This window comes from Syzygium oleosum, unplaced genomic scaffold, assembly GCF_021117445.2.
Source record: "Syzygium oleosum isolate NSW1041296 unplaced genomic scaffold, Sole_v2.1 Sole_v2.12, whole genome shotgun sequence".
In the NCBI taxonomy this organism is placed as follows: Eukaryota; Viridiplantae; Streptophyta; class Magnoliopsida; order Myrtales; family Myrtaceae; genus Syzygium; species Syzygium oleosum.
In genome coordinates, this window is record NW_026607496.1 from 4,528,067 (window position 1) to 4,553,368 (window position 25,302).

Consider the following 25,302-nt stretch of genomic DNA (forward strand, 5'->3'; position numbering starts at 1 on the left):
ACCGTTAGCCACGTCATCTGCCACGAAGAATAGTCTACACGGAAAAGATAATGATGGTCGATTTTGTCCCTCTAGTAAAACTTCGTGATTTTTTCGGGACATTTGGTGAGGTTATTTTTATCCCCTAGGAAAAAAATTCTCTTTCTTGGGATACGGCCTGACATTTAAATAGAGCGTAAGAAATTTTATGTACATAAGAGAAATGATTTTTATGAACCATTATTAATTTTCTTTTTAAATATTACCAGAAGATAGTAGAAATCCGACTTCCATGCCTTCAACAATCTCAAAGAGGAAATACTGACCATAACTTTTCAACTGTCCAGCGATATATATAGATCAGATGATCTGAGACAGATCAGTATGAGACCGGTGGATTCTCAATGGAATTTTTACTATATACATAGCATGATGTACAGCTGACCATGGCTCATCACAAGAATCTTTTGCTAAGGATTAACTCGCTCTCTTATCTTTATAGACAAAACAATAGCAAACTCTATCAACTATTAACTACAAACAAGTGACAGGAGGATGATGATGAGTGAATATGTCACCTTTGCTCGGCCTATACGGCAAAAAACCACAGCTCCTATATACATTATAATCCTCAGCTGCTGCCCAGCGCTGCCGAGAGACTTCAGCCACTAATCCGAAGGGAAATCTAGCTCTTTGGGTAGAGTAACTCTTTTTCGCAGTAGTGACTCGATCGTCGGACATTTCCTCTTTCTCCCGCCTCTGGGCCTGGATCGAAATTGCTCATCTGACTCCTCGAAATCACCCTGAACCCAAGTAGCCAATTTGATAGGTATGAGGATCAGCCAACTCTCATGTAGTAAAAAGCTGGATTTCAACAGCAGCAAAAATTTGAATTTCAATAATCGAGAGAATGAGAGAATAGGGCTCACTGGAGCATAAACATGGCAACCAGTTTTCTCATGATGGTCTCTCACGTGCTTATATGCAAACTTCTTGCCACAATCCTTGTAGCTGCAAACAAATGGCCTCACCTCAAGATGAACAGCCTTCACATGCTGACGTAAATTTGATTTCTGTCAACAAGAAAAAACATCAGCTGATGTACACTCAGCAGCCACAAGATAAAAGAACTCGAGCTTCAAAGTTCCAAACAATTATAATCCATGCACAGCCAGAATGTACTTTATAGGTGACTGCATCTTACTGTTGAAAAGATGCGGAGACAACCCTCGACATCACATCTGAATGCTTCTGAATCAGCTGAATTTTTCTTCTCATGCGTGCGGAGATGCCGTTGGAAATTCTTCCTCAACTGCTTAGTCCCGCATATGTCGCAATTGACAAATTGGTGAGCCGACTGCACGTGCTCCTTCAGATAGTCAACATTGCTGAAGTATTTCATGCACTCACAACAGAAAGCCTCCACGGTCTCCAGTTTGACTGCAGCAGTTGAAATGACGTTATTATCAATTAGCACACTAAACACCTTGTAGATATCATTCGGCTTCACCAACACACTTCGTAATTAAGTGACTTACCATGAGAATCCTCATGCTTTCGCAACTTTGATGCAAACTTGAAAACCTTTCCACACCCAACCTCCGGACAAACATGCTGCTTCGGACTCTTAAATTCACCAGACGTCGATGGTAGCTCATCACTATGAATATCATTCATGTGCCTCTTCATGTTCCCTTGATATGCAAATGACTTATTGCAACCATCGACAGGACAGCTGAAGATCTTGCCTTTATGCTGAAGAAAGTGACGAGCCAAATGGTCTTTTCTCCTATAGCTGGCAGGGCAATCCTCTATAGAACACTTGAAAGGCCTCTGCAAATAAATTTAGCATATTGACACATAGATACAGAGCATACCAAATCTCTAGATATCAATAGAAAAAAACGAACGATGCTTCAAACCTCAAAATAGAACATGCGTGACCGAGGCTTACTTGATGGATCTTCTCAGGTGGTCCCCCAACCTGATACTAGTCCAATCAAGATACAAGAATGCAGCCTCTTGCATTTTGGAGTTCTTTTCTGTGGGATCCAATGCTTCACGCCATTACCATAGCATAATCAGATCAGCCAACATATTTTATCCTGCAAGGTCTTGATTTCAGTAAAGGTAAACTCGCAGTAGACAAATGGAAAAGAACAAAACAGCTTAATTTTTCAACCAAAAGTAAAACTTTTTTTATCCTGGAAATCTATCAGTGAAACCAGCCCGCAATAAAAGATCGATGCTTTCTCATAGGTGCTTCCATGTGATGATGCTCCAGAAGTTCACGGCACTATATTTGTAGGTAATCACCATTCCACAGCCCAGAAAATCATGCACATCCCCAACAATAACATCCGAATTGCTGCTTCCGACACCTCATTATAAATTATAAATGTGAAAAGTTTGAAAGCAAAGACCATAACCGAGCATTGTACATCAAAACCATAACCGTACCTCACCGTCGACCACCTCAACGACAGGTCTAATCTAATGGAAACTCAAACCGAAATTTTCAAGGTACTTGCTTTCATGTCGCACTATCAAGAACAACAAAAGAACTCCGGTGAGACAAACAGAGAGCGCTCGATATACCTCGAGCGAATGGCCCTGCATATGCTGCTTCAAGTACGCGGGCTTCTTAAACGTGGCGCCGCATTCTTCGCAGGTATTAGCCTTGGCTCCCTCCTTCCCCTCGACCCCTCGAGCCATTGCCGCTTCCATCTCCTCCTGATGAAGACCCAAAGCAACACGACAAAAAAAACCAGTTCACATCAGTTCCGCGACGCAAAACCACAGCAAATTGCGGATCGAACTAATAATAATCGCATCGCAGCATCAGAACTCGCGAGCCCAAGAACGAACCGAGCTGCTCGGGAAGCATCGGGAAGGCAAACGAAGAGAAGAGAAGTGGGCAAAGAAGGGGGAAGGAGAAGGGACCTTGTGGTGGGATTGGATGTGAGAAGCGATGAGGGACTTCTTGGACCTGCAGATCCCGCAGTGCTCGCAGTAGTAACGCCTTACGTCTCTGAACACAGGCCCTCCTCCTGCCTTCTCGCTCCTCTCTCCTTCGCCCATCTCAGAGAAGTTGCGGAGCTTCCCTGCGAACCGAAGGAGACTCGTCTAGGGTTTGTGCAGCAATCAAATCACATACATATATATATATATATGGATCGGTGTTTTGTTATGGGCCTCTTGACTGGGTTCAAAGCCATGATCAGTTTGGGCCCACATTAGGCCCGGCCCAATAAGTCTCCACCGAAACCGGAATTTTTTTTTTTTTTGGTCTAGAGGAACCGGATTTGATCTGCGGAACGGGAAGCTGCTTGCTTCGCCATTGTTGCGTACGTTCGATGCGAGCATGAAGATGGGTAGAGGAGAGTTGCGGTGAGGTTTTTCATCGCGGGGATTTGCTGAAGTAAGATTTTCGGGATGGACATGGAGGTTGACGACGGTTCGGAAGCGCGAGGTAACGAGAAGTTGTCGACTCGAGTCGAGTCTCTCGGCGTTTTTTCTGATGCTTTTCGGAGTTCTTTCCATGATTCGAGACGTTCGAGGGTTCTGAGCTCTGACGCCTTCGAAATTTTTTTGTCGTCGTGGCGTTTGGAAGTGGAGGAGAAGGGGAAGCGATTGGTGGTGATGCTGGTGGGAGCGCCCGGTAGCGGCAAGTCCACCTTCTGCGACGCCGTGGTCGGCGCTTCTCGGAGGCCCTGGGTACGCATTTGTCAGGTCCGTCTCTGTCGCGCCCCATTTGTTTGATGAAATGCTTCACTGGGCCTAGCTCTTTATTTTCGCTTTGGAAGGTCAGCCTTTTCCCTCTTTCGTGCGGCTTGTGGTGTTTTTGCTCAAGTACGTTTGTTCTTTTGGTTTTTCCATGGTGAGATTATAGAGTGTCGTAGGCTTTTGGGCGAGATGGTCGATACTATTACTTTCCGCTTGTTCTTTGCAGGACACAATTGGAAATGGGAAAGCTGGGACGAAGGCTCAGTGCATCAAGAGTGCTTTGGGTGCGTTGAAGGATGGTAAGAGCGCCTTCATCGACAGATGCAATCTGGACAGGGAACAGCGTGCGGAGTTCCTGAAACTCGGCTCTGCCCAAATTGATGTGCATGCCGTGGTGCTCGATCTTCCTACTCAGCTTTGTATATCTCGATCTGTCAAGCGGACGGGGCATGAAGGGAACTTGCAAGGTGGAAAAGCCGCTGCTGTTGTGAATAGAATGCTACAGAAGAAAGAATTGCCTAAGCTGAGTGAAGGGTTTTCTCGGATTACATTTTGCAATAATGATGCTGAAGTTCAGGCTGCTCTGGGTACATACAGTGGTCTCGCTCCATCGGACAGTCTTCCACCGGGCTGCTTCGGCCAGAGAAGCCAAGATGCGAAGGTTCAAGTGGGAATCATGAAGTTCCTAAAGAAAGCGGAGGGGCCTTCTCCGGTTGTTTCCAAGGCCAATAGCGACCAGTCTGTTGCATCGATTGGGAGCTCAGAGAAGAAAGACTCTTCCTTGGAAAGAGAAGAAAGGCCTGTTCTTCCGAATGCTCCTCAGAAAGAAGAAAGCAAGGGCAAAGAAAATGCAGTCCAGCCCATAGATAATGATGTTCCTACACTAGCATTTCCTTCTATTTCGACAGCTGATTTTCATTTTAACCTCGAAAAGGCTTCTGATATCATTGTTGAGACAGTTGAGCAATTTGTGCCTAAGCTTGGAAATGCCAGACTTGTTCTAGTGGACTTGACTCACGAATCGAAAATCTTGTCTTTGGTTCGGGCTAAAGCTGCGAAGAAGAGTATTGACTCAAGCAAGTTCTTCACATTCGCAGGCAATATAGTTGAGCTCTCTACAAAAGGAGGTTTAAACTGCAATGTCATAGCTAATGCTGCCAATTGGTGAGATTTCTGGAATAGAAATCATTCATGTTATTGAGTAGAAGCCAATCTATTTCTATTTGAAATAGATAGTGAGATGCTGTACTGTGGGAGTTTTGTGAAGCAATGCATGAAGGATATCCTTTAGGCTTTGGGTCATAACTTCTCATTGTAATTGGGTCAATTATTGTTTCCAAGATCATTATGCATGAAAAATTTTAGAAGGAAAAATCATAAATGCATTTGGTTTTGTGATCATCTCTCTTATTTCTTTCACTTTCCCAGGGTAAAAGAATTGAATAGTCTGTTTCTAATTTTTATAGCACTTCATGAGGATTAACCAGAACATAATATTGTGTAGGCGATTAAAACCTGGAGGTGGAGGCGTTAATGCTGCTATTTTTAAGGCTGCAGGTGCGGATCTGGAAATGGCAACAAATGAACGAGCTAAGTCACTTTTCCCAGGTAGTGCCGTGGTTGTTCCTCTTCCTTCAACTTCTCCGCTGTACAACAGGGAAGGGATAACACATGTCATCCATGTCCTTGGGCCAAATATGAACCCACAAAGACCAAATTGTCTTAATAATGATTATAATAAAGGCTGCATGGTTCTCCGTCAAGCATATACATCACTCTTTGAAGGACTCTTGTCTCTATTGAAGATACAAGAAAAATCAGTTACAAAAAGGAATGAAGAGTTCTTGCATCCCTCTGGACTTGGTCTTGATAAAAGTGTTGGAAATGGTGATTTGAAGAATAAGAGAGATGATGCCGATGTATCTCTTAGCAGCAAAAAGAGTAGAGGATCTGAAGATGAAGTTGAGATTGACATCACACATCCCAGAACTGGATATTCAGATTCAGGTATCCAAACTACCAATAGAGGAATGACAAAAACATGGGGCTCTTGGACCCAGGCTCTCTATCATATTGCCATGCATCCAGAAAAGCATAAGGATGACGTTTTGGAAATACTAGAGGATGTTGTTGTGCTAAATGATGCTTATCCTAAGGTAAATACTAACTTGCTTCTTTGTTCCTTTGGTTCTCTTGGTTGGCGAATTTAATTTATCTAGGATTTTTCTTTGAATAGGCACAGAAGCACATTCTCATCTTGGCACGAGCTAGAGGTCTTGATTGCCTGGCAGATGTGCATGAAGTACACCTTGAACTGTTGCGGAGAATGCATGCCATTGGCTTGGAGTGGGTTGAGAAGTTCTTGCATGAAGATTCTGAACTAGTTTTCCGTCTTGGATGTCACTCGGTATGCTGCAACCTTTTTATCTGGGGCTATCAGTTGGTGCAAATGTCTTGATATTTGATGCAAGCACTTACACACTGGGATGCGCATGCACCTAAATGCTTACGGAAATGGCAATCTAGTGCACCTCATGTGGAGTACCTTATTCCCCCCAATCTTTACAATATAAACTCTTCTATCATATGCTCAAATAACAAAATTTAAAAGGAGCACAATGGTAATGACAATGCTTTTTTTGTAGTTTGCTGAAGGTATGTAGTGTACCGGCAGAACTTTCTGCCAGAATACCGAAATCAGTTATTAAGAACCCGGGCTTGGCTTTTGTTGGGAAAGTTTTGAGAATCATTCTGCTACCTGTCATTACTGTCTATTTCAATATTGCTGTAATCTCCTTTGGCTGCAAACTTTTTGGTAGAAAGCCTTTCGATGGTGATGTTGCCAATGCTTATACAAAATGTCAATGCAAGTAAGTCAGATGAGTATTGTTGCCTCTGGCTTTCGTCACTGAGATGAAGTCTTCAGCCTCGCTATAACTCATTTCATAATGGTACCTTGAGCAACCAAACTTGTCTTGCTCCAATCCTCCAATGCGGCTAGCAATTGTTGATGTTGGAGAAAGACCTAATGCTATAGACAAGTGACAATTGTCTCAACTCTGCATCCACCAGCATGTACATTGTGTACTTTGGATTTTCTTCAGTATTAAATTAAAATTCTGCGATGAAACCTCAAAAGGGAAATTAACATACTTCCTCTTGCAGGCACCCTCAATGAGACAGCTTCACCTCCATGTTATCAGCCAAGATTTTAATTCAGTTCATCTCAAGAATAAGAAGCATTGGAACTCATTTAACACTGCTTTCTTCCGTGACTCAGTTGATGTCATTGAGGAGGTGAATAAGAATGGGAAAGCAATGATAAAAGACGACAAGAGTCTACTTTCTATGGAGTTACGTTGCCACAGATGTAGAAGTGCGCATCCAAACATTCCCCAGTTGAAATCACATTTTCGGAATTGCCAGGTTCCTTTTCCAGCTTTTTTGCTTCAAAGTGGTCGTCTTGTCCGTGCACGGGATAGTAATTAAACCCTAGTCTGCAGGACATTGTCCTCGAAATTTTGTTGTACATAATGGTGGCTTTCACCTTCCTATAGCCAGAAAGTATCTGCTGTCTCACAGCCAATCGATCGATGTCGATTTATTTTTTGGGTGTTGAGTGTACTTGGCGGGCAAGATAATATGTTAAAATTACTGTACAGTGATTGTGTTTTCTATTACAGCGGAATACTCAATGACCAGACGTTACATAACTCTTGAAAACCACAAGTATCTGAATGCTGATTTATTTCGTTTGTTCACTTTAGAAGTTATAGTAGCAAATAGAACAATGCCTCACGCGAGTTTCCTGTGCATTATAGTTTATATAGGTTCTAAGATTGATTGGGCAGGAAGCTCAGAACTGCATGTAGTGTTGGCATTTTAGGCTTGCGCGAAATTTGTATACTGGGAAAGAGTAGATTTTGACTTAAAAAGGTGAAACTGACTGTTGAGCAGGGGAAGAAAAGAGATGAGAACTTTACACGCAACTTACTGGAGCTTTCTAATCACTTCAGGTCCAGAATCACCACCGAATTTAACCAATCTTTCATTTCCAATGAATCACCACCGAATTCTTGCATGCTGAACTTCCCCAATTTCTTTTCTGTAGTGAAGAACTGGCATAATGGTATCACTACAAGAAACAGGGCAAATTGGGACGAAATTTGAAGGGCATCAGTGATCAAGCATCTTAATCTTAAAAATGTACGTATAGTTGTTATTAAACCGGTGTCACGGTGTGGAACGTTTCAGTGAGCGTCCTGGGATACGAGACCATGGGGACTCTATTTTTTCGTCCCAAACTATAGGCACAGGGACACGTGTCAGGCCACACTTGAGATAGCGATAGTACGGTTGTTAGCCTTCCTTTACTCGTTCACCCCATACTAGAGTCACATAAGCTTGGCCTCTCCTTCGGAGCATCGCTCATTCACTCACTTGAGACTAATGTATAGAATAAGGGCGCGAATGGTAATCATTCTGCTCCAGAAATTAAATTCTTGTCAGAAATTGATTTCCGGAATTCTTACCAGAAATTGATTTTTTGAGGAGAAATCTGTTAGATAAAACATGACTAATTCTGCTCCAGAAATTGATTTTTGGAACAGAAATTAAGGTAAGCTCAGTCTCTCCTACAGAGCATCGCTCATTCACTCACTTGGGACTAACGTACAGAATAAGTCACAGGATCAGTCCATTCTGCAGAATCATTCCAAAAAATTGGACTTATCTAGGACCGATCTGTCCCTGGACTGATCTCGGGGACTGATATGCAGATAATTCTAGGACTGGGACTGATCAATCCAACTGGGACTGATTTTCTTAGATCCTGTTTAGCTTTTCAATAATAACTTTGATTCTATTTTTCATCATTTGTCTAGTTTTCAAAATAAAATATATGTTTGAGCTGGTAATATTTCTGGGATAAAGCAACTGCTATAGTACAAAAGCGTCTTCAATCTGCGGAGTCTCTCGAAAATAGTGCCTACAACGAGTCAATCGGAGAGGATCGGTATGGAAGAATGCCAGGTTACGGGTTTGGTGTCGCTGCTACATGCCTCTCCACATCACAAACATTGCGCGCAATCTAGAAACGATAATAAAGTGTGCCAAATCTAAGAGAGAGCATTTGTCCAAAGCCTTTACATAAATGCGATAGTGTTTGGTAAATACTGTCTGCAGTAACTTCGAAGGGATGTATTGATCCGGAAAATGGGATTTGGAATTTCAGCTGTTGATAAGAGCTAAAAACTGGATCTTGCCTTAGAGCACTTTGGAAATGCTAGTCCAAATGGGGTCTCAAAATTCTTTACCAAAACACTTTAGCATTTGCCCAAGCGTCTTTTGAGGCCTAAGGGACCTCGGGAAAGCTCTGCCAAATGAGCCAAATCGGTGTTATTCACTTTACAGACGGAGCATGATTCAGATATGTCTGTTGTGAAGGTCAACTGGCCGCACACTGTACTTTGATATAGCAATATCCAAGTGTGGTGGAAGGATCCTCGGTGGATACATACGCATAGGTTGCATTTCAGAGCGAAAGGTTCTAACAGGTGGTTTGCCCCCGATTGTCATATTGAATATTGTTTGTTTTATGCAGTTTGATCTGTCCATTTGGAGGAGTAAATGATGATCAAGAAGACCAAGAGAGCCAGGTCTTGGAGAAAGTGATGATACGAATTGATGGTTATATTATATTTCTTTTGCTTAACGTCATTTTGTAAGAAAATGTTAGCGCTTTGGACTACTTGTTACATTAGATAACTGCATTAGAATCTAACTGTTAGTACCATTTACATGCGGACACGGATCATTCGTAAGTTTATCATGCTAGCGGTTATTAATGCGCCCCATTTGGTTATAGCTATATATTCAGTTGTCTTATCGGCAGTGTCAATGCGCATTCGAGTTCATCGTGACGACAGGGATTGGTTCCTTTCAAGAGGTCAGACAAACATTTACAGTTATGTGGCATTGTAAAAGTGCACAAAAATAGGTTAATATGAGAAACACCCTAGCGTTTTAATCTTTGGGACATTTGTCATGGTGCATCCCAATGTTCCACCGGGACACTGTCAACCTCGACGCTGTTCCGACGTTTGGCCAAGACATCCCGATTTAGTTAGGGACGTTAATTGGATGTCCCGATCAGGCTTGAAAAATGTCCTAATGTGCATTGTTTCTTGAAGTATATAATCCTTTGGATTAGGCAAAATCACCCGGTTCTGATGGTGGCAGTGATTGATGACTGATCCCCTTTGCACTATTGACGAAACATGTGAAAATTAGACAAATTCTACTCTACAAGGGGGACAAACCATGCTAACTCTGTCGCTCTATTTCTATCCTATTCTCTGGTTATCAGCAAAGTCTGGGACAACTTTACATTCCGCCGGCAAATCGTCCAACCAAGTATCAATTAATAAAGGAGCTGAAGGATCCAACTCAGTAGGCCAATCAGAGCAAACATCTATCTCATCGAAATTTATAGGTTTACATCTTCTGTCCCAGCTTTCCCGTATGGCTTTCAACCAAAGGTTGCAGTGCAGGAAGACCAAATTGCCAAACTTTTCGAACTCTGCTGTGTTCCACTTCTTGGTATGCAGGCTCTCAAAGGTGGTCCAGTTCCATTTGCACCAGTGCAAACTACAAGGTTGGCTCAATATGCGAATTGCTACTTTCTGCAACATAGGGATTTCATATCCGTATGCTGCCCACCAATCACCTAGAGTTTGCATAGTGACAATTTAGACAAAGTTCATCGATTAAAACGAATCAATGTTTAAGCTATATGCAATGATGACGGAAAATGGGGTAAGAAAACCAGGAAGCATTGAACCAAATGTAGGAAGTAAAATCTGATCTGGTAAGCCAACCTATGATCAGTTCCAAGAGTCCCCAGATGATGCAACTAATTAAATCAATGCATCCCTGGGTCTTCAACCAAACATGGAAAGACCTCATCTGTTGATTTCATACATTTGCCCTCTGTAAAACTTATTTGGGAAAATTTCATTTTGGTACCCAAAGTGGGGCCTTTTTCTCAATTTGGTACCCAAAGTGGACATAGTCCCAAATTGGTACCTAAAGTGCCCATTTAGTCTCAATTTGGTACCCAAAGTGCCCATTCAGTCTCAATTTGGTACCTGAGTTCGCCGGCCGGTCAAATGCTCGCCGGCCGGCAAGAAATTTACTGTTCCGGCTACCGGAACAGTATTTTTTTTACTTTTTTTTTTTTTTTTTTTCCCTTTTTCTGTTTTTTTTCTTTTCCTTTTCCTTTTCTTTTTTGTTTCCTTCTTCCCTCCGCCAACCACAGCCATGACCGGCGGAGGTCGCCGGCGCCGGCCCTCGCCGGCGTGCCGGGCGAGCGGCCCTCGCACGGGTGGCGAGGTCGCCCTCGCCCGGCGTCGGCGAAGGCCACCCTCACTTGGGTCGGCCCTCGCCCGACGCAGCGAGGGCGACCTCGCCGCCCCAGCGAGGCCGCCGCCCGACGCGGCGAGGGTGACCCTCGCCAGATCCGGCGAGGGCAACCCTCGCCCTCGCCGGATCTGGGTAGGGTCGGCCTCGCCCGCCGGCGAGGTGGCCTCGCCCCGACGCAGGCGGGCCGCCCTCGCCCGACGCCGGAGAGGTGACCCTCGCCGAGATCCTGTCGAGGGCAAGGGTCACCCTCGCCGGCGTCGGGCGAGGGCGGCCCTCGCTGCGTCGGGCGAGGGCCGACCCAAGCGAGGTGGCCCTCGCCCGACGCCGGCGAGGGCGACCCTCGCCAGCCCAGGCGAGGGCCGCCCTCGCCCGACGCCGGCGACCTCCGCCGGCCATGGCTGTGGCCGGCGGAGGGAAGAAGGAAACAAAAAAGAAAAGGAAAAGGAAAAGAAAAAAAACAGAAAAAGGGAAAAAAAAAAAAAAAAAAAGTAAAAAAAATACTGTTTCGGTAGCCGGAACAGTAAATTTCTTGCCGGCCGGTGAGCATTTGACCGGCCGGCGAACTCAGGTACCAAATTGAGACTGAATGGGCACTTTGGGTATCAAATTGAGACTAAATGGGCACTTTGGGTACCAATTTGGGACTATGTTCACTTTGGGTACCAAATTGAGACTGAATGGGCACTTTGGGTACCAAATTGAGACTGAATGGGCACTTTGAGTACCAATTTGGGACTATGTCCACTTTGGGTACCAAATTGAGAAAAAGGCCTCACTTTGGGTACCAAAATGAAATTTCCCCAACTTATTTTTTCATGGCTTTTTCACTAAAAAAAATTCAACCAGTAAAGCTAATCTTAAGGATTGTAAATCATAATGATGGACACCAACCCTGAATCTGCATACAGATAAGACAAAAATTTTACTCACAAGTGAGTCATGCCATGTTGAGAAACATTTATACTGTGCACCTGTTTTTTTTGGTAAGGATATACTGTGCACCTGTTTATGTCTTGAAAAGGTATAAAATCTCCACATTGTGTGTCACGCGATATGAAAGTTCAAATCTTGCTGTTTATAGAACATACCTGGAGCATTCAAAGTTCGTCCCATGATAGCAAAATCGGTCCCAAGGGCACCATGCGCATTAATATATACAGGATGTTCTTTTGTAATTTCCACTTTATCCATGTCGCTGCAAGCCACCTTCCTCATGGCTTCCTGAAATCCATTCCTAATTCTAAGGTCGATTTTGAAGTTTTGGTTGTAAAAGATTGATGGATTCAGAAATGCAGCTGCAGCGTGTATTGACAACTGAAGCTGCATATTCCATCTGTGGTCAATTATATCCCAAAAAGGAATATATCTCTCTTCAACACCCTTGTAGTAATCTTTGATTGAGATCTTTGCCCTCTCCACTGCCTCATGCAAATAACCCATCGCAGGCAAATCCCCATCAACCATCCTCAAGATTTTAATTAGTGGTTCTGACACACTCATGACTTCATGAGCGGACTTCCAAAATCTCTCAGAGTGTAACAAGGACTTAAAGGCCTGGGCTTCAGGGCATCTACTGTAGTCAGATGAGAACCACTGCGTGTGAGAAGACATATGTTTCAAATTGTCCTCCTGGATAACTATGGACCTTAAGGAGAGGAAGCCGGTCACAAACTGAGTTATATTTGGCCTGATCAACTCCTTCCCGTCATCTAATTTCCTCATCATACCCAACCTCAAGGTATTGCTGTATATGTATTGTGCGATAATCTTTGCCTCCTCCAGCACTGTGCACACCCAGGCTTGTTTGCTCATGTCCTCCAACATCTTATTAACACAATAAGATGCACAGGGAGACCAAAAAAGGGATGGGTACTTATCCATGAGGAGTCTTCCTGCATAAATATAACTAGTGGTGCTGTCAGTTATCACCTGAACAACATTATCCAAGCCAACCTCTAAAACAATGGTTTCTATCAACTCAAACAAATATGTAGCATCATCTTCATGACCCAATACATCGACTGACCGCAAAAACATTGCCCCTTTAGGACACGTGACTGTAAATACTACAAGTGATTTACTCTTCGTGCTGCACCGGCTCTCACATAAAACTGTACATCCACAATCCTTCCAGTTATCCTTAAATTTTCCATAGCAATCTTGTATATCATCTTTCACTTTCTCCAAAAGAACAGATCTCAGGCTGTCATAGGTCGGGGCTTTATAGCCCAATCCACACTCTGCTATAGCATCCACCATTTCCTGATAGTATATGCATTTGGTAGCACTAAAAGGGATAGAATTATGGAAAAAGAATGTAGCAATTTTCTTGTCAGCGTAATCCTGTTTCTGTTTTTGGGCATCATCAACTGCTGGTAGACTAGGTGAAGTCTGTGCAAGAAACAGAGGGGGACAAGTGCTTCCACCCTGTCCACTAGAATAATGGTTTGCATGGGAGTTCTCACTGCCCGAAGAGCTATGTTGTTGACCATTAGCAGCCCAATCAGCCTTAGGTTTTTTGTGAGTTTTCTGTTTCTTGGGAGTGCTCAATATACTTCGAATATGGTCCCTCACATCATTTGGAACTTTTGAACAAGGCACAATGTCTTTGTTCTTGATCTGGGCTAAATGGAACTTCATCCTATAAACCCCTCCGCTGAACTCCCTTTCGCAATAATTACACCTAACCTTCTGTTTCGTTGCATCGACCAGGACACAATGCTCCCAACAGGCATCTCTACGCCGAACCATATCTTTAAATACACATACAAAGGAAAAATCAGTCACATACCATTATTCCCACCCAACACATGAAAAATGATAGTACTATTATAAATATAGCAGAACAGCTTCATCCTTCTTAAAGCACACCACTATGACAAGAACAAGTTAAGACATGGGGTTCAGATCGGGGGATCAAAATTTAGATTCCACTGCTTTCCGAGCATTGGAAACGATTACCCGCTGCTTTCAGCATCCAGCAACCATGGAGCATGATGTATAGACAAAAGCATCAATTAATCACTATGCGTGCACACCGCCAACAGTATCACAGTAAATAAATATATAGACTAGATAATGATATCATAGCGTAGCCTGCTTATCGAATGTAAACGGCAATCAAGTACCAAAATAATGATTAGAAGAATATAGTATTGAAAGTCAATACAGGTGAAACTATAAATGGGATCTTGCTGATTTAAAATCTTGCTCATAGATTTAAGCATACAAAGTAAGTCATGACATAGCGAATTCAGTTGGTTTTATTTAAGATCAGGATCTAACTTATACTTTGAAGATGCAACTGGCAGAGCTTTCTAAAGTTTAAGTTCACCATAATGTTAACCTAAGATAAATGTGAGCTAGTCAATAATCAGTAGGAGATTTTGATAATTTCCTCCTGCATCGGGATGAAAACCATTTCCTCCAAGAATGACAGAAACTACTATTTCTTGTACATGACCTACAGATGAGAGATTTAATTAACTGACTGCATTCTTTTATTACAATCGCAATCTGAACGTTCCTGCCCTGATTACCTTTACAAAGCAAGCAGTTATGGAAATTCTGCAGAGAACTCACTTGGCACATGGAATAAGTACTGATAGTGCAGAAACCTTTGTCCATAAATTAATCCCCACAAAGTAAAATATGCTACTTCATTCCTTCACTAGCATCAGGACACAAGAAGGTCTTTCGGCTCCATCCAATTTAGGAAGGAAAGAGGATGCTTAGACTCATTCATAGAGCTGGACACAAGCTTAAAAGCTGCATGATCTCATACTTCAGGAGTTCTCCATCCAAGACTTAAATTATGATGAAGAAAATTTACTTTTGGCACTTCATTTCAGGAGGAGCAGCCTTTCCCTCTGTCATTTTCACCTACTTTGCCTAAATCATGCATGCCTGATTCCAAAGAAACAGTCCAAAATCCGAATCCCCGCGATGCAACGGATTCCTTCTCAACACATAGTTCAAAAAATTACTCAAATGGAGAGCAGCTACATCCAAATGGCTCAAAATTACGAAGACAAAAAAGGCTCAGGGTTCACCTTGTGCACATATGTAAGCAAGATTTTACGCATTAAGTAGCCACCAAAAAATACACTAACATGATAACATGGACATTCATCAAATGAACAATTTTGACAGTGCAACTGTTCAACTTAAAGAATGCACAGCCATAAGAACACCGTAGCTTGTTCAACCAGACCTGTCAACAAGCATCAACGTGCCCCCATGCATATCGCACGGATCAAGCTGACAAGACAACGTTCTCAAAGAACTATCCAAACCCAAAATGTTACCTCGCACACCAGCTCGAACGACACGATTATCATCCAACTTGGTGGGTTTTTCGTGCCAAAGTTTATCGTTTCCGGCTTCTTGAACGCCGACCCATTTCAAGATCGTCACTGCGGAGCGAGATCGCGATGGACCCACATTCCATCGCCATCATCCGAAAGCTCCAGCTCGAACGGATACAATATTCAGCCAAGCTGCGCAGGAATTTCGAGGCTCAAGTGGGAGTTTCGATGGAAGAGGAGGTGATATCTCCGGAGGTTCATAGCAGGGGCGAATCCTCCTCCTATGATGTCCTGATCTTCTTGTCGAAGCTGCACGGACAATACTACCGTAAATCTCTCTCTTCTCTCTTTTTCGAAAATTGCTGCACAAGTCCTTGAATTTTATGGTATTCGTACATTTAAACCCCAAATATTTTTACTTGACCCATTTACATCCTAAAATTTATTATGATTTCGATACAATTAACTGTTCATTTCGTCAGTTTTAATTGAGGGAAAATTCCCTCGTTTTTTTCATTTTTGAATCTTATGCGGCTCGTGACAAAACTTTCTCAAACACAAAATCAGGTAGTTTTTTTAATGCTATGTCAGAAAATTTTAAAAATTGAAAATAGAAAAACACAACTGAGAATTATAAAAACAAAAAAAAAAATCAAAGGGGGTGATGGTGCCGTCCCCTATGGCCCTTGTCCCCAGTGTTTCCAAATCGGGATTGGACTGGTCGGTTCAACCGGTTGGATTGGGAGCCGAACCATGGTTTGGTCAATCTCGGTATTGACCAGATTCAACCGCTCAACCCAATGAATCGGCCACCGATTGGATTGGATTGTTGACCAAACTATTGATTTTGTGATGAAATTTAACTAATTTAGGTAGTTGGGCATCGAGCTATTGCAGTTTTTGAAGAACGCCTTTATCCACTAGGGTGAACACCAATTTTTTGCTAATGGAAAAAATTTATGTGCGATGATCTAACATGAATAAAGTTGTATGAATTATTTCATCTACAATGATTATTGTCTTAGTCACATGATAAAAGCTTGGCAAATAGTATATTTACAAAAGAAAATGATTTATGTGACATCTCTATAAGCCGGGAAAAGTACCAAAAAAGTCTTAAACCTTTTGCATTAGTGCCAATTTAGTCCTAAACCTTTTTTTGGTGCCAATTCAGTCCTAAACCTTTTGCATTGGTGCCAATTTAGTCCTAAACCTTTTTTTTGTGCCAATTAAGTCCTAAACCTTTTAAATTGGTGCCAATTCAGTCCTAAACCTTTTGTTTTTGTGTCAATTTAGTCATTCCGGTCAATTTTGATCGGAATTTGCCGACGTGAACGCCTGCCGGCCGGCGGCCGGTCACCGGCGCTGACGTGGCGCCGACGTGGACAACTTTAATAATATTTTAATATTTTTTTGAATTTTTATTTTTTTTCTTTTTTTTCCACTTTTTTTTTGTCCCTCCCTCCTTCCTCTGGCCGGTGGCGAGGCTCGCCCTCGCCGCGGCCTACGGCGAGGGCTCGAGCCTCGCCATGGTCTGGCGAGGCCCGACCTCACCGGATCTGGCGAGGTCGAGCCTCGCCCGACCAAAGCGAGGCTCGCCCTCGTCGGGCGAGACCGCCGCCCTCGCCAGTGGCCGGCAAGGTCGAGCTCGCCGACCAGAGGAAGGAGGGGGGGACAAAAAAAAACTGGAAAAAAAAAGAAAAAAAAGGAAAAATAATAATAATTCAAAAAAATATTAAAATATTATTAAAGTTGTCCACATCAGCGCCGGTGACCGGCCGCCGGCCGGTAGGCATCCATGTCAGCAAATTCCAGTTAAAATTGACCGGAATGACTAAATTGGTACAAAAACAAAAGGTTTAGGACTGAATTGGCACCAATTTAAAAGGTTTAGGACTTAATTGGCACCAAAAAAAGGTTTAGGACTAAATTGGCACCAATGCAAAAGGTTTAGGACTGAATTGGCACCAAAAAAAAGTTTAGGACTAAATTGGCACAAATGCAAAAGATTTAGGACTTTTTTGGCACTTTTCCCCTATAAGCCTATTAAGCTGGTGTAATTTTAATTTGTTTTCCAATTCTCTCCATAATTAACATAATCATTAGAAATAAGCTTAAAAAGGAAGGCTGTTTATTAAGCTTAAAAAGGAAGGCTGTTTATTATTCACCCAAGGCACCCCATTCTTCTTTTTAGGTAAAGTTGGTTTATTTATTCCATCTTTGAATGATTAAAATAGTTGATGGAATGATGTCAAATGCTAATTTAATCTGTTATAGATAAAGGGTAACTTTCTATTTGTTCAACTATGAAGCACACTTCGATATGATAAAGCCCAACTTGTGGCCGGTTGCCGGCCACGGCCTCATTTATTTTAATTTTTTATTAATGTCTTGCAAGAGTGTAATAAATATATGGAGTTAGGATGTTATCCACTTTAGCATTTGATGCGGTCCCTCATCACGACAACAAATTTTACTGAACCTTAGCATAAATTCCTCTAAAAGCGTTTAAACAATGATCCAAGTTAATGTTCCAATGAAAAGCCAATTAAGTGTGAAAAATATTTATGTACTCCAGATATGTACTCCCTCCTCTCACTACCGATTCCCATATGTCGGATGTACGTAAACATTTCTCATCACGTGTTCATCCTTTAATATTCAAGATGTTGTGCGACATTTAAGTGCCACTTTTCATGTGTCAAATGAATCTTCTTTTCTCGGACAATCATGCTTGTAGAAATGTTTGCTAAAGAGAGTAGGCTTTGGTACACGTGTAGTTTGTCCTTTCAGCACCATGGAGTATTCATGGATACATCAGTCCATGGCAACACGAGATGAGGTGGATTAGTAAATATAAAGGTGGAGATTTTTTAAGTTTGTAGCTAGATTTTGGCCTAGAGCTCGTGTACTTAATTTGGAAAGTAAGATATCAACTTGTTTTACCCGTTTCTTTTTAGAAGTCTTGAGTAGATTAGACATGCAAAAAAGTTATTTGGCAAGTATCATAAAGAAGGGTCTATATGTTTATGAGAATATTCTGCTGATCTGCATCGTGTCATAGATTGGGAATCGATGTGAATTTGCAGCTGAACTTTTTTACATTCCCTAAACTTTTAGAGGGTTGGTAGTTGGGGTTTACCGACCTGTTTGGATAACTTGTGGATATATAATTGATTCTTTATAACAAAAAAGGAAAGAATAGGGAGAAAGATTGCAATGGAATACTAGAATTAAGTACCAATAGAATGCTGTTAATGTGAATGTTAATATCAGTATTGTGACTTGAGATCATAATACAAAATTGATTGATGGCAAAAGCACTAGTCATTAGAAGTGAGATAGATCTAAGCTAAAAATTCTAATTGGCAGAGTGATAGTTGAGATGTATTCAAAGGTTAACTGAAGAAGAATTGAACTAAAAGAAGTTGGAGAACTGAATAGATGTTACATGTTGGAAATAAAAAAGATTTTTCGTAATCCAAGCTCATCTTGTGAATTGGATTCATGCAATTATTATCTAGAGACTTGGAGTCTTGGAAATTATTATCTAGGAAATTATGTTTACTTATTGTTGCTTGTTTTCAAGATAATTTTTAATTATTCTAGTTATCTAAAGGGTCTATAAATATTATGTAATCCTTCAAGAAATATTAGAACATCAATTCCAAATTTTATTATTTCAACATTTGGTATCAGAGTCAATTTTGGTTGAGTTTTGTGAATTCCGCTTAGAAAATCTCGTGTCATATGGCCTCTATGAATGGTGCCGGGACAATCCAACCTCAACTCCCAAGGTTCGATGGGAAGAATTTTGAGCATTGGAAGATCCAGATGGAGGTGTTATTCGGGTTTCGAGAGCTGACCGAGATTGTGGAATAAGGATTCGTGGAGCCAGAAACACCGACAGATTTGACAACGAAGGAGCAGAGGACGATAAAAGAAAATCGCAAGAAAGATCGTAAGGCTCTCTTTTACAACTTTCAAGCGATAGATTCGTCAATCTTTGAAAAAGTGGCGAATTCGAAGACGGCAAAAGAAGATTGGGACTCTCTCATCAAAATATACAAAGGCATTGAGAAGGTCCAGAAGGTTCGGTTTCAGACTCTTCGTCGACAATTCGAGCTCCTTCAAATGGAAAAGTCGAAGTCCATTTCCGACTATTTCTCATGGACATTGGCTCTTGTCAATCAAATGAAGGCCAATGGTGGGGAAAAGTGCCAAAAAAGTCCTAAACCTTTTGCATATGTGCCAATTTAGTTATAAACCTTTTTTTTGTGCCAATTCAGTCATAAACCTTTTGCATTGATACCAATTTAGTCATAAACTTTTTTTTGTGCCAATTCAGTCCTAAACCTTTTGCATTTGTGCCAATTCAGTTCTAAACCTTTTGTCTTTGTGCCAATTTAGTTCTTCAGACCAATTTTGGCCGGATTTTACTGATGTGGACTCCGGCCGGCCGGCAGCCTGTCACCGGCGCTGACGTGGACAACTTTAATAATATTTTAATATTTTTTTAAATGTTTATTTATTTTTTCTTTTTTTCTTTTCTTTTTTTTTTCGCCTCCCCTTCCCTCCCTCCTTCCTCTAGCCGGTCGTCGGACCGACGACTGGCCAGAGGCCGGTGCCGGCGAGGCTCGCCCTCGCCGGCGGCTGGGCGAGGCTCGCCCCCGCTAGCAACAGCGAAGGCAAGCCTCACCATGTCTGGACAAGGTCATGCCAGCTGCCGGCGAGGCTCGACCTCACCAAATCCAGCGAGGTCAAACCTCGCCCAGCCATGGCGAGGCTCGAGCCCTCCCCAGCGGCCTCCAGCAAGGGCTCGAGCCTCGCCTAGCCATGGCAAGGGCGAGCCTCGCCGGCGGCTGGGCGAGGCACGACCTCGCCAGTGGCCGGCGTGGGCAAGCCTCGCCAGCGCCAAATTCTAGCCTCTGGTCGGTCGCCGGTCCGGCGACCGGCTGAAGGAATGAGGGAAGGGAGGGGGAAAATAAAAGAAAATAAATAAATAAATAAATATTCAAAAAATATTAAAATATTATTTAAGTTGTCCACGTCAGCATCGGTGATCGGTTGCCAGCCGGCCGGCGTCCACGTCAGCAAAATCTGGCCAAAATTGACCGGAAGGATTGAATTGGCACAAAAACAAAAGATTTAGGACTGAATTGGCATCAATGCAAAAGGTTTAGGACTGAATTGACATCATAAAAAGGTTTAGGACTGAATTGACTCCAAAAAAAGGTTTAGGACTAAATTGGCACAAATACAAAAGGTTTAGGATTTTTTTTTGCACTTTTCCCGCCAATGGTGAGACTATTGGTGACCAACATATCGTTGAGAAGATTCTTCGGACGCTAACTTTGCAGTTCGAATATATTGTGACTTCCATTGAAGAGTCTCGGGATATCTCTATTTTGACCGTTGATGAGTTGATGGGCTCTCTACAAATGCACGAACAGCGACTCAAGGAGAAATCCAAGACAGTAGAGGAAGCTCTACAAAGCCAGTTGGTGTTGCCCGATGAAAAGAAGAAACTTTCTAATCAAAGGAAAGATAAAAAGTGGCAAGAGAAGCATTCTGGACAACAAAAAGATAAGTCCCATATTCAGTGTTTTAATTGTAAAAAGTATGGGCATTACCAATCTGATTGTCGAAGCAAGAAGATTGGTGATCAAAAGTTTCATGCCAAGGTAGCAAGATTTGTTGATAGCGACGATGAGCATGACAATGCTCTTTTATTCACGTGTGATGCTGCGATGGAAAACCAGAAGAACGTTTGGTACTTAGACACCGGATATAGCAATCACATGTGCGGCGAGAAGGAATTATTCTCAAAACTTGATGACACCTTTTGTTCGGAGATGAGGTGAGGGAATAATGCCAAAGTTCCTATCATGGGAATGGGGACAATTAAAATCAAGGCGAAGGATGGGTCGGTTCAAAGCATTTCCGACGTTCATTATGTTCCTGGTCTTCGAGAAATCTCCTAAGCATGGGACGATTGTCCAAGCGAGGCTATCACATGACCATTAAGGATGAGCTTTGCACGATACATGATGGCAAAGAAGGGTTGATTGTGAAGGTAAAAATGGCTAGAAATCGACTTTTTCCTTTGTATATTAATTATGCTACCTCGTGTTTTAGTGCCACGGTGCAAGATTCCGTGGACTATCCGAAATTTCTTCTTCGAAGGATGTCAACCATGTGTTATTGGAAAAAAATGCAAAGAAGGCTTCCCTTCGGGACAATCATGGAGAGCTTCAAAGCCGTTGGACTTAGTGCACTTCGATCTCTGCGGACCGCTCGGTGAATTGTCAAATCGAGGGTACAAGTATTTTGTTACCTTCATCGACGACTTTAGCCGGAAAACATGGGTTTATTTCTTGAAGCACAAGTCCGACGCCATTGATGCTTTCAAGGAGTTCAAAGCCTATGTAGAAAAACAAAGTGGGCACCAAATTCGGATTCTCCGAACTGATCGTGGCACAGAATATTTGGTTGGTGATGGCTTCTTCAAACCGTGCGGCATCAAGCATCAATTGACATCACGGTATACTCCTCACCAGAACAGAGCAGCGAAGAGAAAAAATCGCACTATTGTTGATATGGTTTGTACCATGCTTTGTTCCAAACAATTGCCTAAGCATTTCTGGGCGGAGGCGGTTGCTTGTACTGTTTACTTGTTGAATCGGTGTCCTACTAAAGGTCTTGAGTTCAAGACTCTGGCAGAGGTGTGGAGTGGTCAAACCCCTGCAGTTCAGCATCTTCGCGTGTTCGAATGTATTGCTTATGCCCATGTGCCAAATGAGCTTCGCAAGAAGCTTGATGGGAAGAGTGAGAAGTGCATCTTCCTTGGTTACTATAATGAGACCAAGGGTTATCGATTGTATAATCCGGTAACAAAGAAGATGGTTATCAGTCGAGATATCACCTTTGATGAGGAAGGTGAGTGGACTTGGAGCACGGAGGAGAAGAAGCAGTTTCACTTTGTCCTGGACGAGGAGAAGTCGGTTCAACCCGATTCAGATAGTCAATTTGAACTAGTAGCGGCATCGGTGCAACCTGATCCGGTAGCAGAGACTCAATCGAATTCTGCTGAAACATCCTCACGTCCACGGCGAGAACGAGTTTTACCGACTTGTTTGAGTGATTGTGTTTTGTCCAATGATGATGATCCCTCTGATGAAGAAATTATTAATTTTGCTCTCTTTGCAGATTGTGATCCGACAAACTTTAAGGAGGCTTCCCAAGATGATGGTTGGGTTCGTGCTATGGATGATGAGATATATGCGATTGAGAAAAATGATACGTGGGACCTCACTTCTCTTCTAGAAGGCAAGAAGTCCATCGGCATGAAATGGGTCTACAAGACCAAGTACAAGCCTAATGGTGATGTTGATCGGTTGAAGGCTCGTCTTGTAGTCAAGGGTTACAAACAAACACCGGGATTGATTATTTTGAGGTATTTGCTCCGGTTGCAAGAATGGATACTACTCGCGTGATCTTTGCTTTGGCTGCTCAAAGACGTTTGAAAATACACCAAATGGATGTCAAGTCCGCATTTCTCAATGGCGTACTTGAGGAGGAGGTGTATGTGGATTAACCCGAGGGGTATGTCAAGAAAGGACAAGAGGGTTTTGTCTACAAATTGAAGAAAGCTCTTTACGGTCTCAAGCAAGCACCGTGAGCATGGTATACCAAAATTGATTCTTATTTCATGAATCATGGTTTTAACCGATGTCTTTATGAGCATACTTTATATGTGAATATTGGCTTGAACGGTGAGATGCTCATTGTTTGCTTATATGTTGATGATCTCATATTTACCGGAATTGTCAAGAGATGATTTCTGACTTCAGGGAGGCCATGACTCGTGAGTTTGAGATGGCGGACATGGGTCTCGTGTATTATTTTCTCGGCCTTGAAGTTACACAATCGAAGGATGGTATTTTTATTTGTCAACAAAAGTATGCCAAGGATATTTTTGAGCGTTTCAAGATGGCTACTTGTAAACCAATTAGCACTCCAATCGAGGAAAGATTGAAGTTGACAAAAGATGGAAGTGGCTCCGAAGTTGATCCCACATATTTCAAGAGGCTAGTCGGGAGTCTACGATATTTGACTTCTACTCGGCCAGATCTTGTTTATAGTGTTGGGATGGTAAGCAGATTTATGGAGACTCCTAGACAATCACACTTCAGGCGATTAAAAAAATTCTACGGTATATTAAAGGTACTATGGATGATGGTATATTCTACACTGTTTCTAATGATTTTCAGCTTGTGGGATATACAGACGGTGATTGGAGAGGTGATATTGAAGAAAGGAAGAGTACTTCTGGTTATGTTTTCTCTTTAGGAAATGGAATTTTTTCTTGGTCCTCGAAGAAGCAACAGGTGGTTGCCTTGTCCAATGCGGAAGCGGAATACATAGCAGCGGCTTATTGTGCTACTCAAGCAGTTTGGCTACGTTTGATGTTTGCTGAATTACGTCATAAGCAGGAGCATCCAACCGTGATTAATTGTGATAATAAGTCAGCAATTGCCCTTGCAAAGAATCCAGTCTTTCATGGAAGAAGCAAGCACATTGATATAAAGTATCATTTCATTCGAGATCTAGTGAAGTCCGAGGAGATTATGTTACAGTTTTGCAAGTTGGAAGACCAAGTGGCTGACATGTTTACTAAGCCGTTGAAGACGGACTCCTTCCTTAAACTCAAGAGAATGATCGGCATGGTCAAGATGAGCTCGATTTAAGGGAGGCTGTTGGAAATAAAAAAGATTTTTTGTAATCCAAGCTCATCTTGTGAATTGGATTCTTGCAATTATTATCTAGAGACTTGGAGTCTTGGAAATTATTATCTAGGAAATTATGTTTACTTATTGTTGCTTGTTTTCAAGATAATTTTTAATTGTTCAAGTTATTTAAAGGGTCTATAAATATTATGCAATCCTTCAAGAAATATTAGAACATCAATTCCAAATTTTATTATTTCAACATTACATGATGTTTTTCTTAAAACGGGTCTTCGATAATCGGTAGAATGGATTTTAGCTAGAAGAGAGGCTAATGCAAGCGCAAGTTAGGTGGCGAGCCAATTGAAATGAAAGATGTGTTTGTTTATTGGAGGGTTTTTCCTATTTATGCATTTAATGTTCAATTTTCATTATTGAGATGCAAGTACTTAGGGTCGTTGTATTTGTACTCCTCTTTGAGCTAGTTAGTACTCAATTTACATAGGTTTTTTTTTTTCTATATAGATATTTTGCGGATATTGTGACTGATTATTATTAAAACAGTGTTTTATTCTTCCAATGTTGTATTCGCTGCACTACATATCAACATTTCTTTGCCAAACTTTTGTTGTTGACTACTATTTTGTACATCTCTATGCTTCCTATGTCATTGGACAATTCACAATTCTTGATGTTCTAAGACAGGCTTTCTGATTTTGGTTCTGCGCTTCTTTTCCTTTGTTGAATTGAATTTAAACAGGTTCAACTGACAAATTTGTTCGGAGTTGTGAAATCAGTCCAGAAGTTATAAGATTGTATTCCAGAATTGCTGATCATTCTTTTCTTTTTGCGAGATTCGAATGATGGAAATATTGGTTTGGAGTTCTCCTACCTATAACAGTTCAACATATAGAGGAAAACGAATAGAAATATCGCATTTGCTATATCATGCGATTGTTTATTTCTCTTAAGCATTACAAGCCAAAAAAACTTTTAGCATTCATCCTTTATGATGTAATTTTTTTGTAACTCTGAAGCTATCCGATTTACTGTTAATTGTAACTTGTTTGAAGTTAATGTTCTCTCTTGTCTGGTTCCTATTAAATTAGACTTGGTAAGTGGATTTTTTTTTTGTCTTT

General features: G+C 41.8%; 3 protein-coding genes across 8 annotated transcripts; 1 reads left to right on the forward strand and 2 right to left on the reverse strand.

Moving 5' to 3' along the window:
* Positions 1-389: 389 nt before the first annotated feature.
* On the reverse strand, positions 390-3,112 carry LOC115672163 (transcription factor IIIA-like). Its single transcript, XM_056316338.1, has 6 exons — positions 2,923-3,112; positions 2,578-2,712; positions 1,518-1,812; positions 1,184-1,419; positions 909-1,052; positions 390-782 (listed from the first exon to the last, which is right to left on the reverse strand). Exons 1-6 carry the CDS (start codon positions 3,058-3,060, stop codon positions 648-650), a joined length of 1,083 nt encoding a protein of 360 aa, XP_056172313.1. The 5' UTR covers positions 3,061-3,112; the 3' UTR covers positions 390-647.
* Positions 3,113-3,302: 190 nt separating this feature from the next.
* Positions 3,303-7,418, forward strand: LOC115672297 (transcription factor bHLH140). Of its 2 annotated transcripts, none has more exons than XM_030594074.2 (6): positions 3,303-3,451; positions 3,593-3,785; positions 3,932-4,869; positions 5,210-5,861; positions 5,942-6,112; positions 6,871-7,418. In XM_030594074.2, exons 2-6 carry the CDS (start codon positions 3,741-3,743, stop codon positions 7,192-7,194), a joined length of 2,130 nt encoding a protein of 709 aa, XP_030449934.1. In that variant the 5' UTR covers positions 3,303-3,451; positions 3,593-3,740; the 3' UTR covers positions 7,195-7,418. The 2 variants fall into 2 exon arrangements, with proteins under 2 accessions (XP_030449934.1, XP_030449933.1); XM_030594073.2 differs by having other exon boundaries at positions 3,593-3,711.
* Positions 7,419-9,861: 2,443 nt separating this feature from the next.
* LOC115667427 (uncharacterized) lies at positions 9,862-15,754 on the reverse strand. 5 transcript variants are annotated; one of them, XM_056316644.1, is made up of 4 exons: positions 15,435-15,754; positions 14,710-15,085; positions 12,216-13,880; positions 9,862-10,432 (listed from the first exon to the last, which is right to left on the reverse strand). In XM_056316644.1, exons 3-4 carry the CDS (start codon positions 13,876-13,878, stop codon positions 10,050-10,052), a joined length of 2,046 nt encoding a protein of 681 aa, XP_056172619.1. In that variant the 5' UTR covers positions 13,879-13,880; positions 14,710-15,085; positions 15,435-15,754; the 3' UTR covers positions 9,862-10,049. The 5 variants fall into 5 exon arrangements, with proteins under 5 accessions (XP_056172619.1, XP_056172618.1, XP_056172617.1 ...); XM_056316645.1 differs by lacking the exons at positions 14,710-15,085; positions 15,435-15,754 and adding exons at positions 10,584-10,695; positions 14,089-14,691 and having other exon boundaries at positions 10,338-10,432; XM_056316643.1 differs by lacking the exon at positions 14,710-15,085 and having other exon boundaries at positions 15,435-15,753.
* Between the last annotated feature and the right edge of the window lie 9,548 nt (positions 15,755-25,302).

Bases quoted from the DNA above. Each gene is read 5' to 3' on its own strand.
- LOC115672297 (XM_030594073.2), top strand. From the start codon at position 3,415: ATGGACATGGAGGTTGACGACGGTTCGGAAGCGCGAG. The intron at 3,452-3,592 runs GTAACGAGAAGT...GGCGTTTGGAAG, and splicing joins CGACGGTTCGGAAGCGCGAG to TGGAGGAGAAGGGGAAGCGA. The intron at 6,113-6,870 runs GTATGCTGCAAC...TTCCTCTTGCAG, and splicing joins TCCGTCTTGGATGTCACTCG to GCACCCTCAATGAGACAGCT.
- LOC115672163 (XM_056316338.1), bottom strand. From the start codon at position 3,060: ATGGGCGAAGGAGAGAGGAGCGAGAAGGCAGGAGGAGGGCCTGTGTTC. The intron at 1,420-1,517 runs GTAAGTCACTTA...CAACTGCTGCAG, and splicing joins AAAGCATGAGGATTCTCATG to TCAAACTGGAGACCGTGGAG. The intron at 1,053-1,183 runs GTAAGATGCAGT...TCTTGTTGACAG, and splicing joins GTCTCCGCATCTTTTCAACA to AAATCAAATTTACGTCAGCA.
- LOC115667427 (XM_056316642.1), bottom strand. From the start codon at position 14,122: ATGCTCCATGGTTGCTGGATGCTGAAAGCAGCGG. The intron at 13,881-14,088 runs GTAATCGTTTCC...GTGTATTTAAAG, and splicing joins CTGGATGCTGAAAGCAGCGG to ATATGGTTCGGCGTAGAGAT. The intron at 10,433-12,215 runs GTATGTTCTATA...TGCAAACTCTAG, and splicing joins ACGAACTTTGAATGCTCCAG to GTGATTGGTGGGCAGCATAC.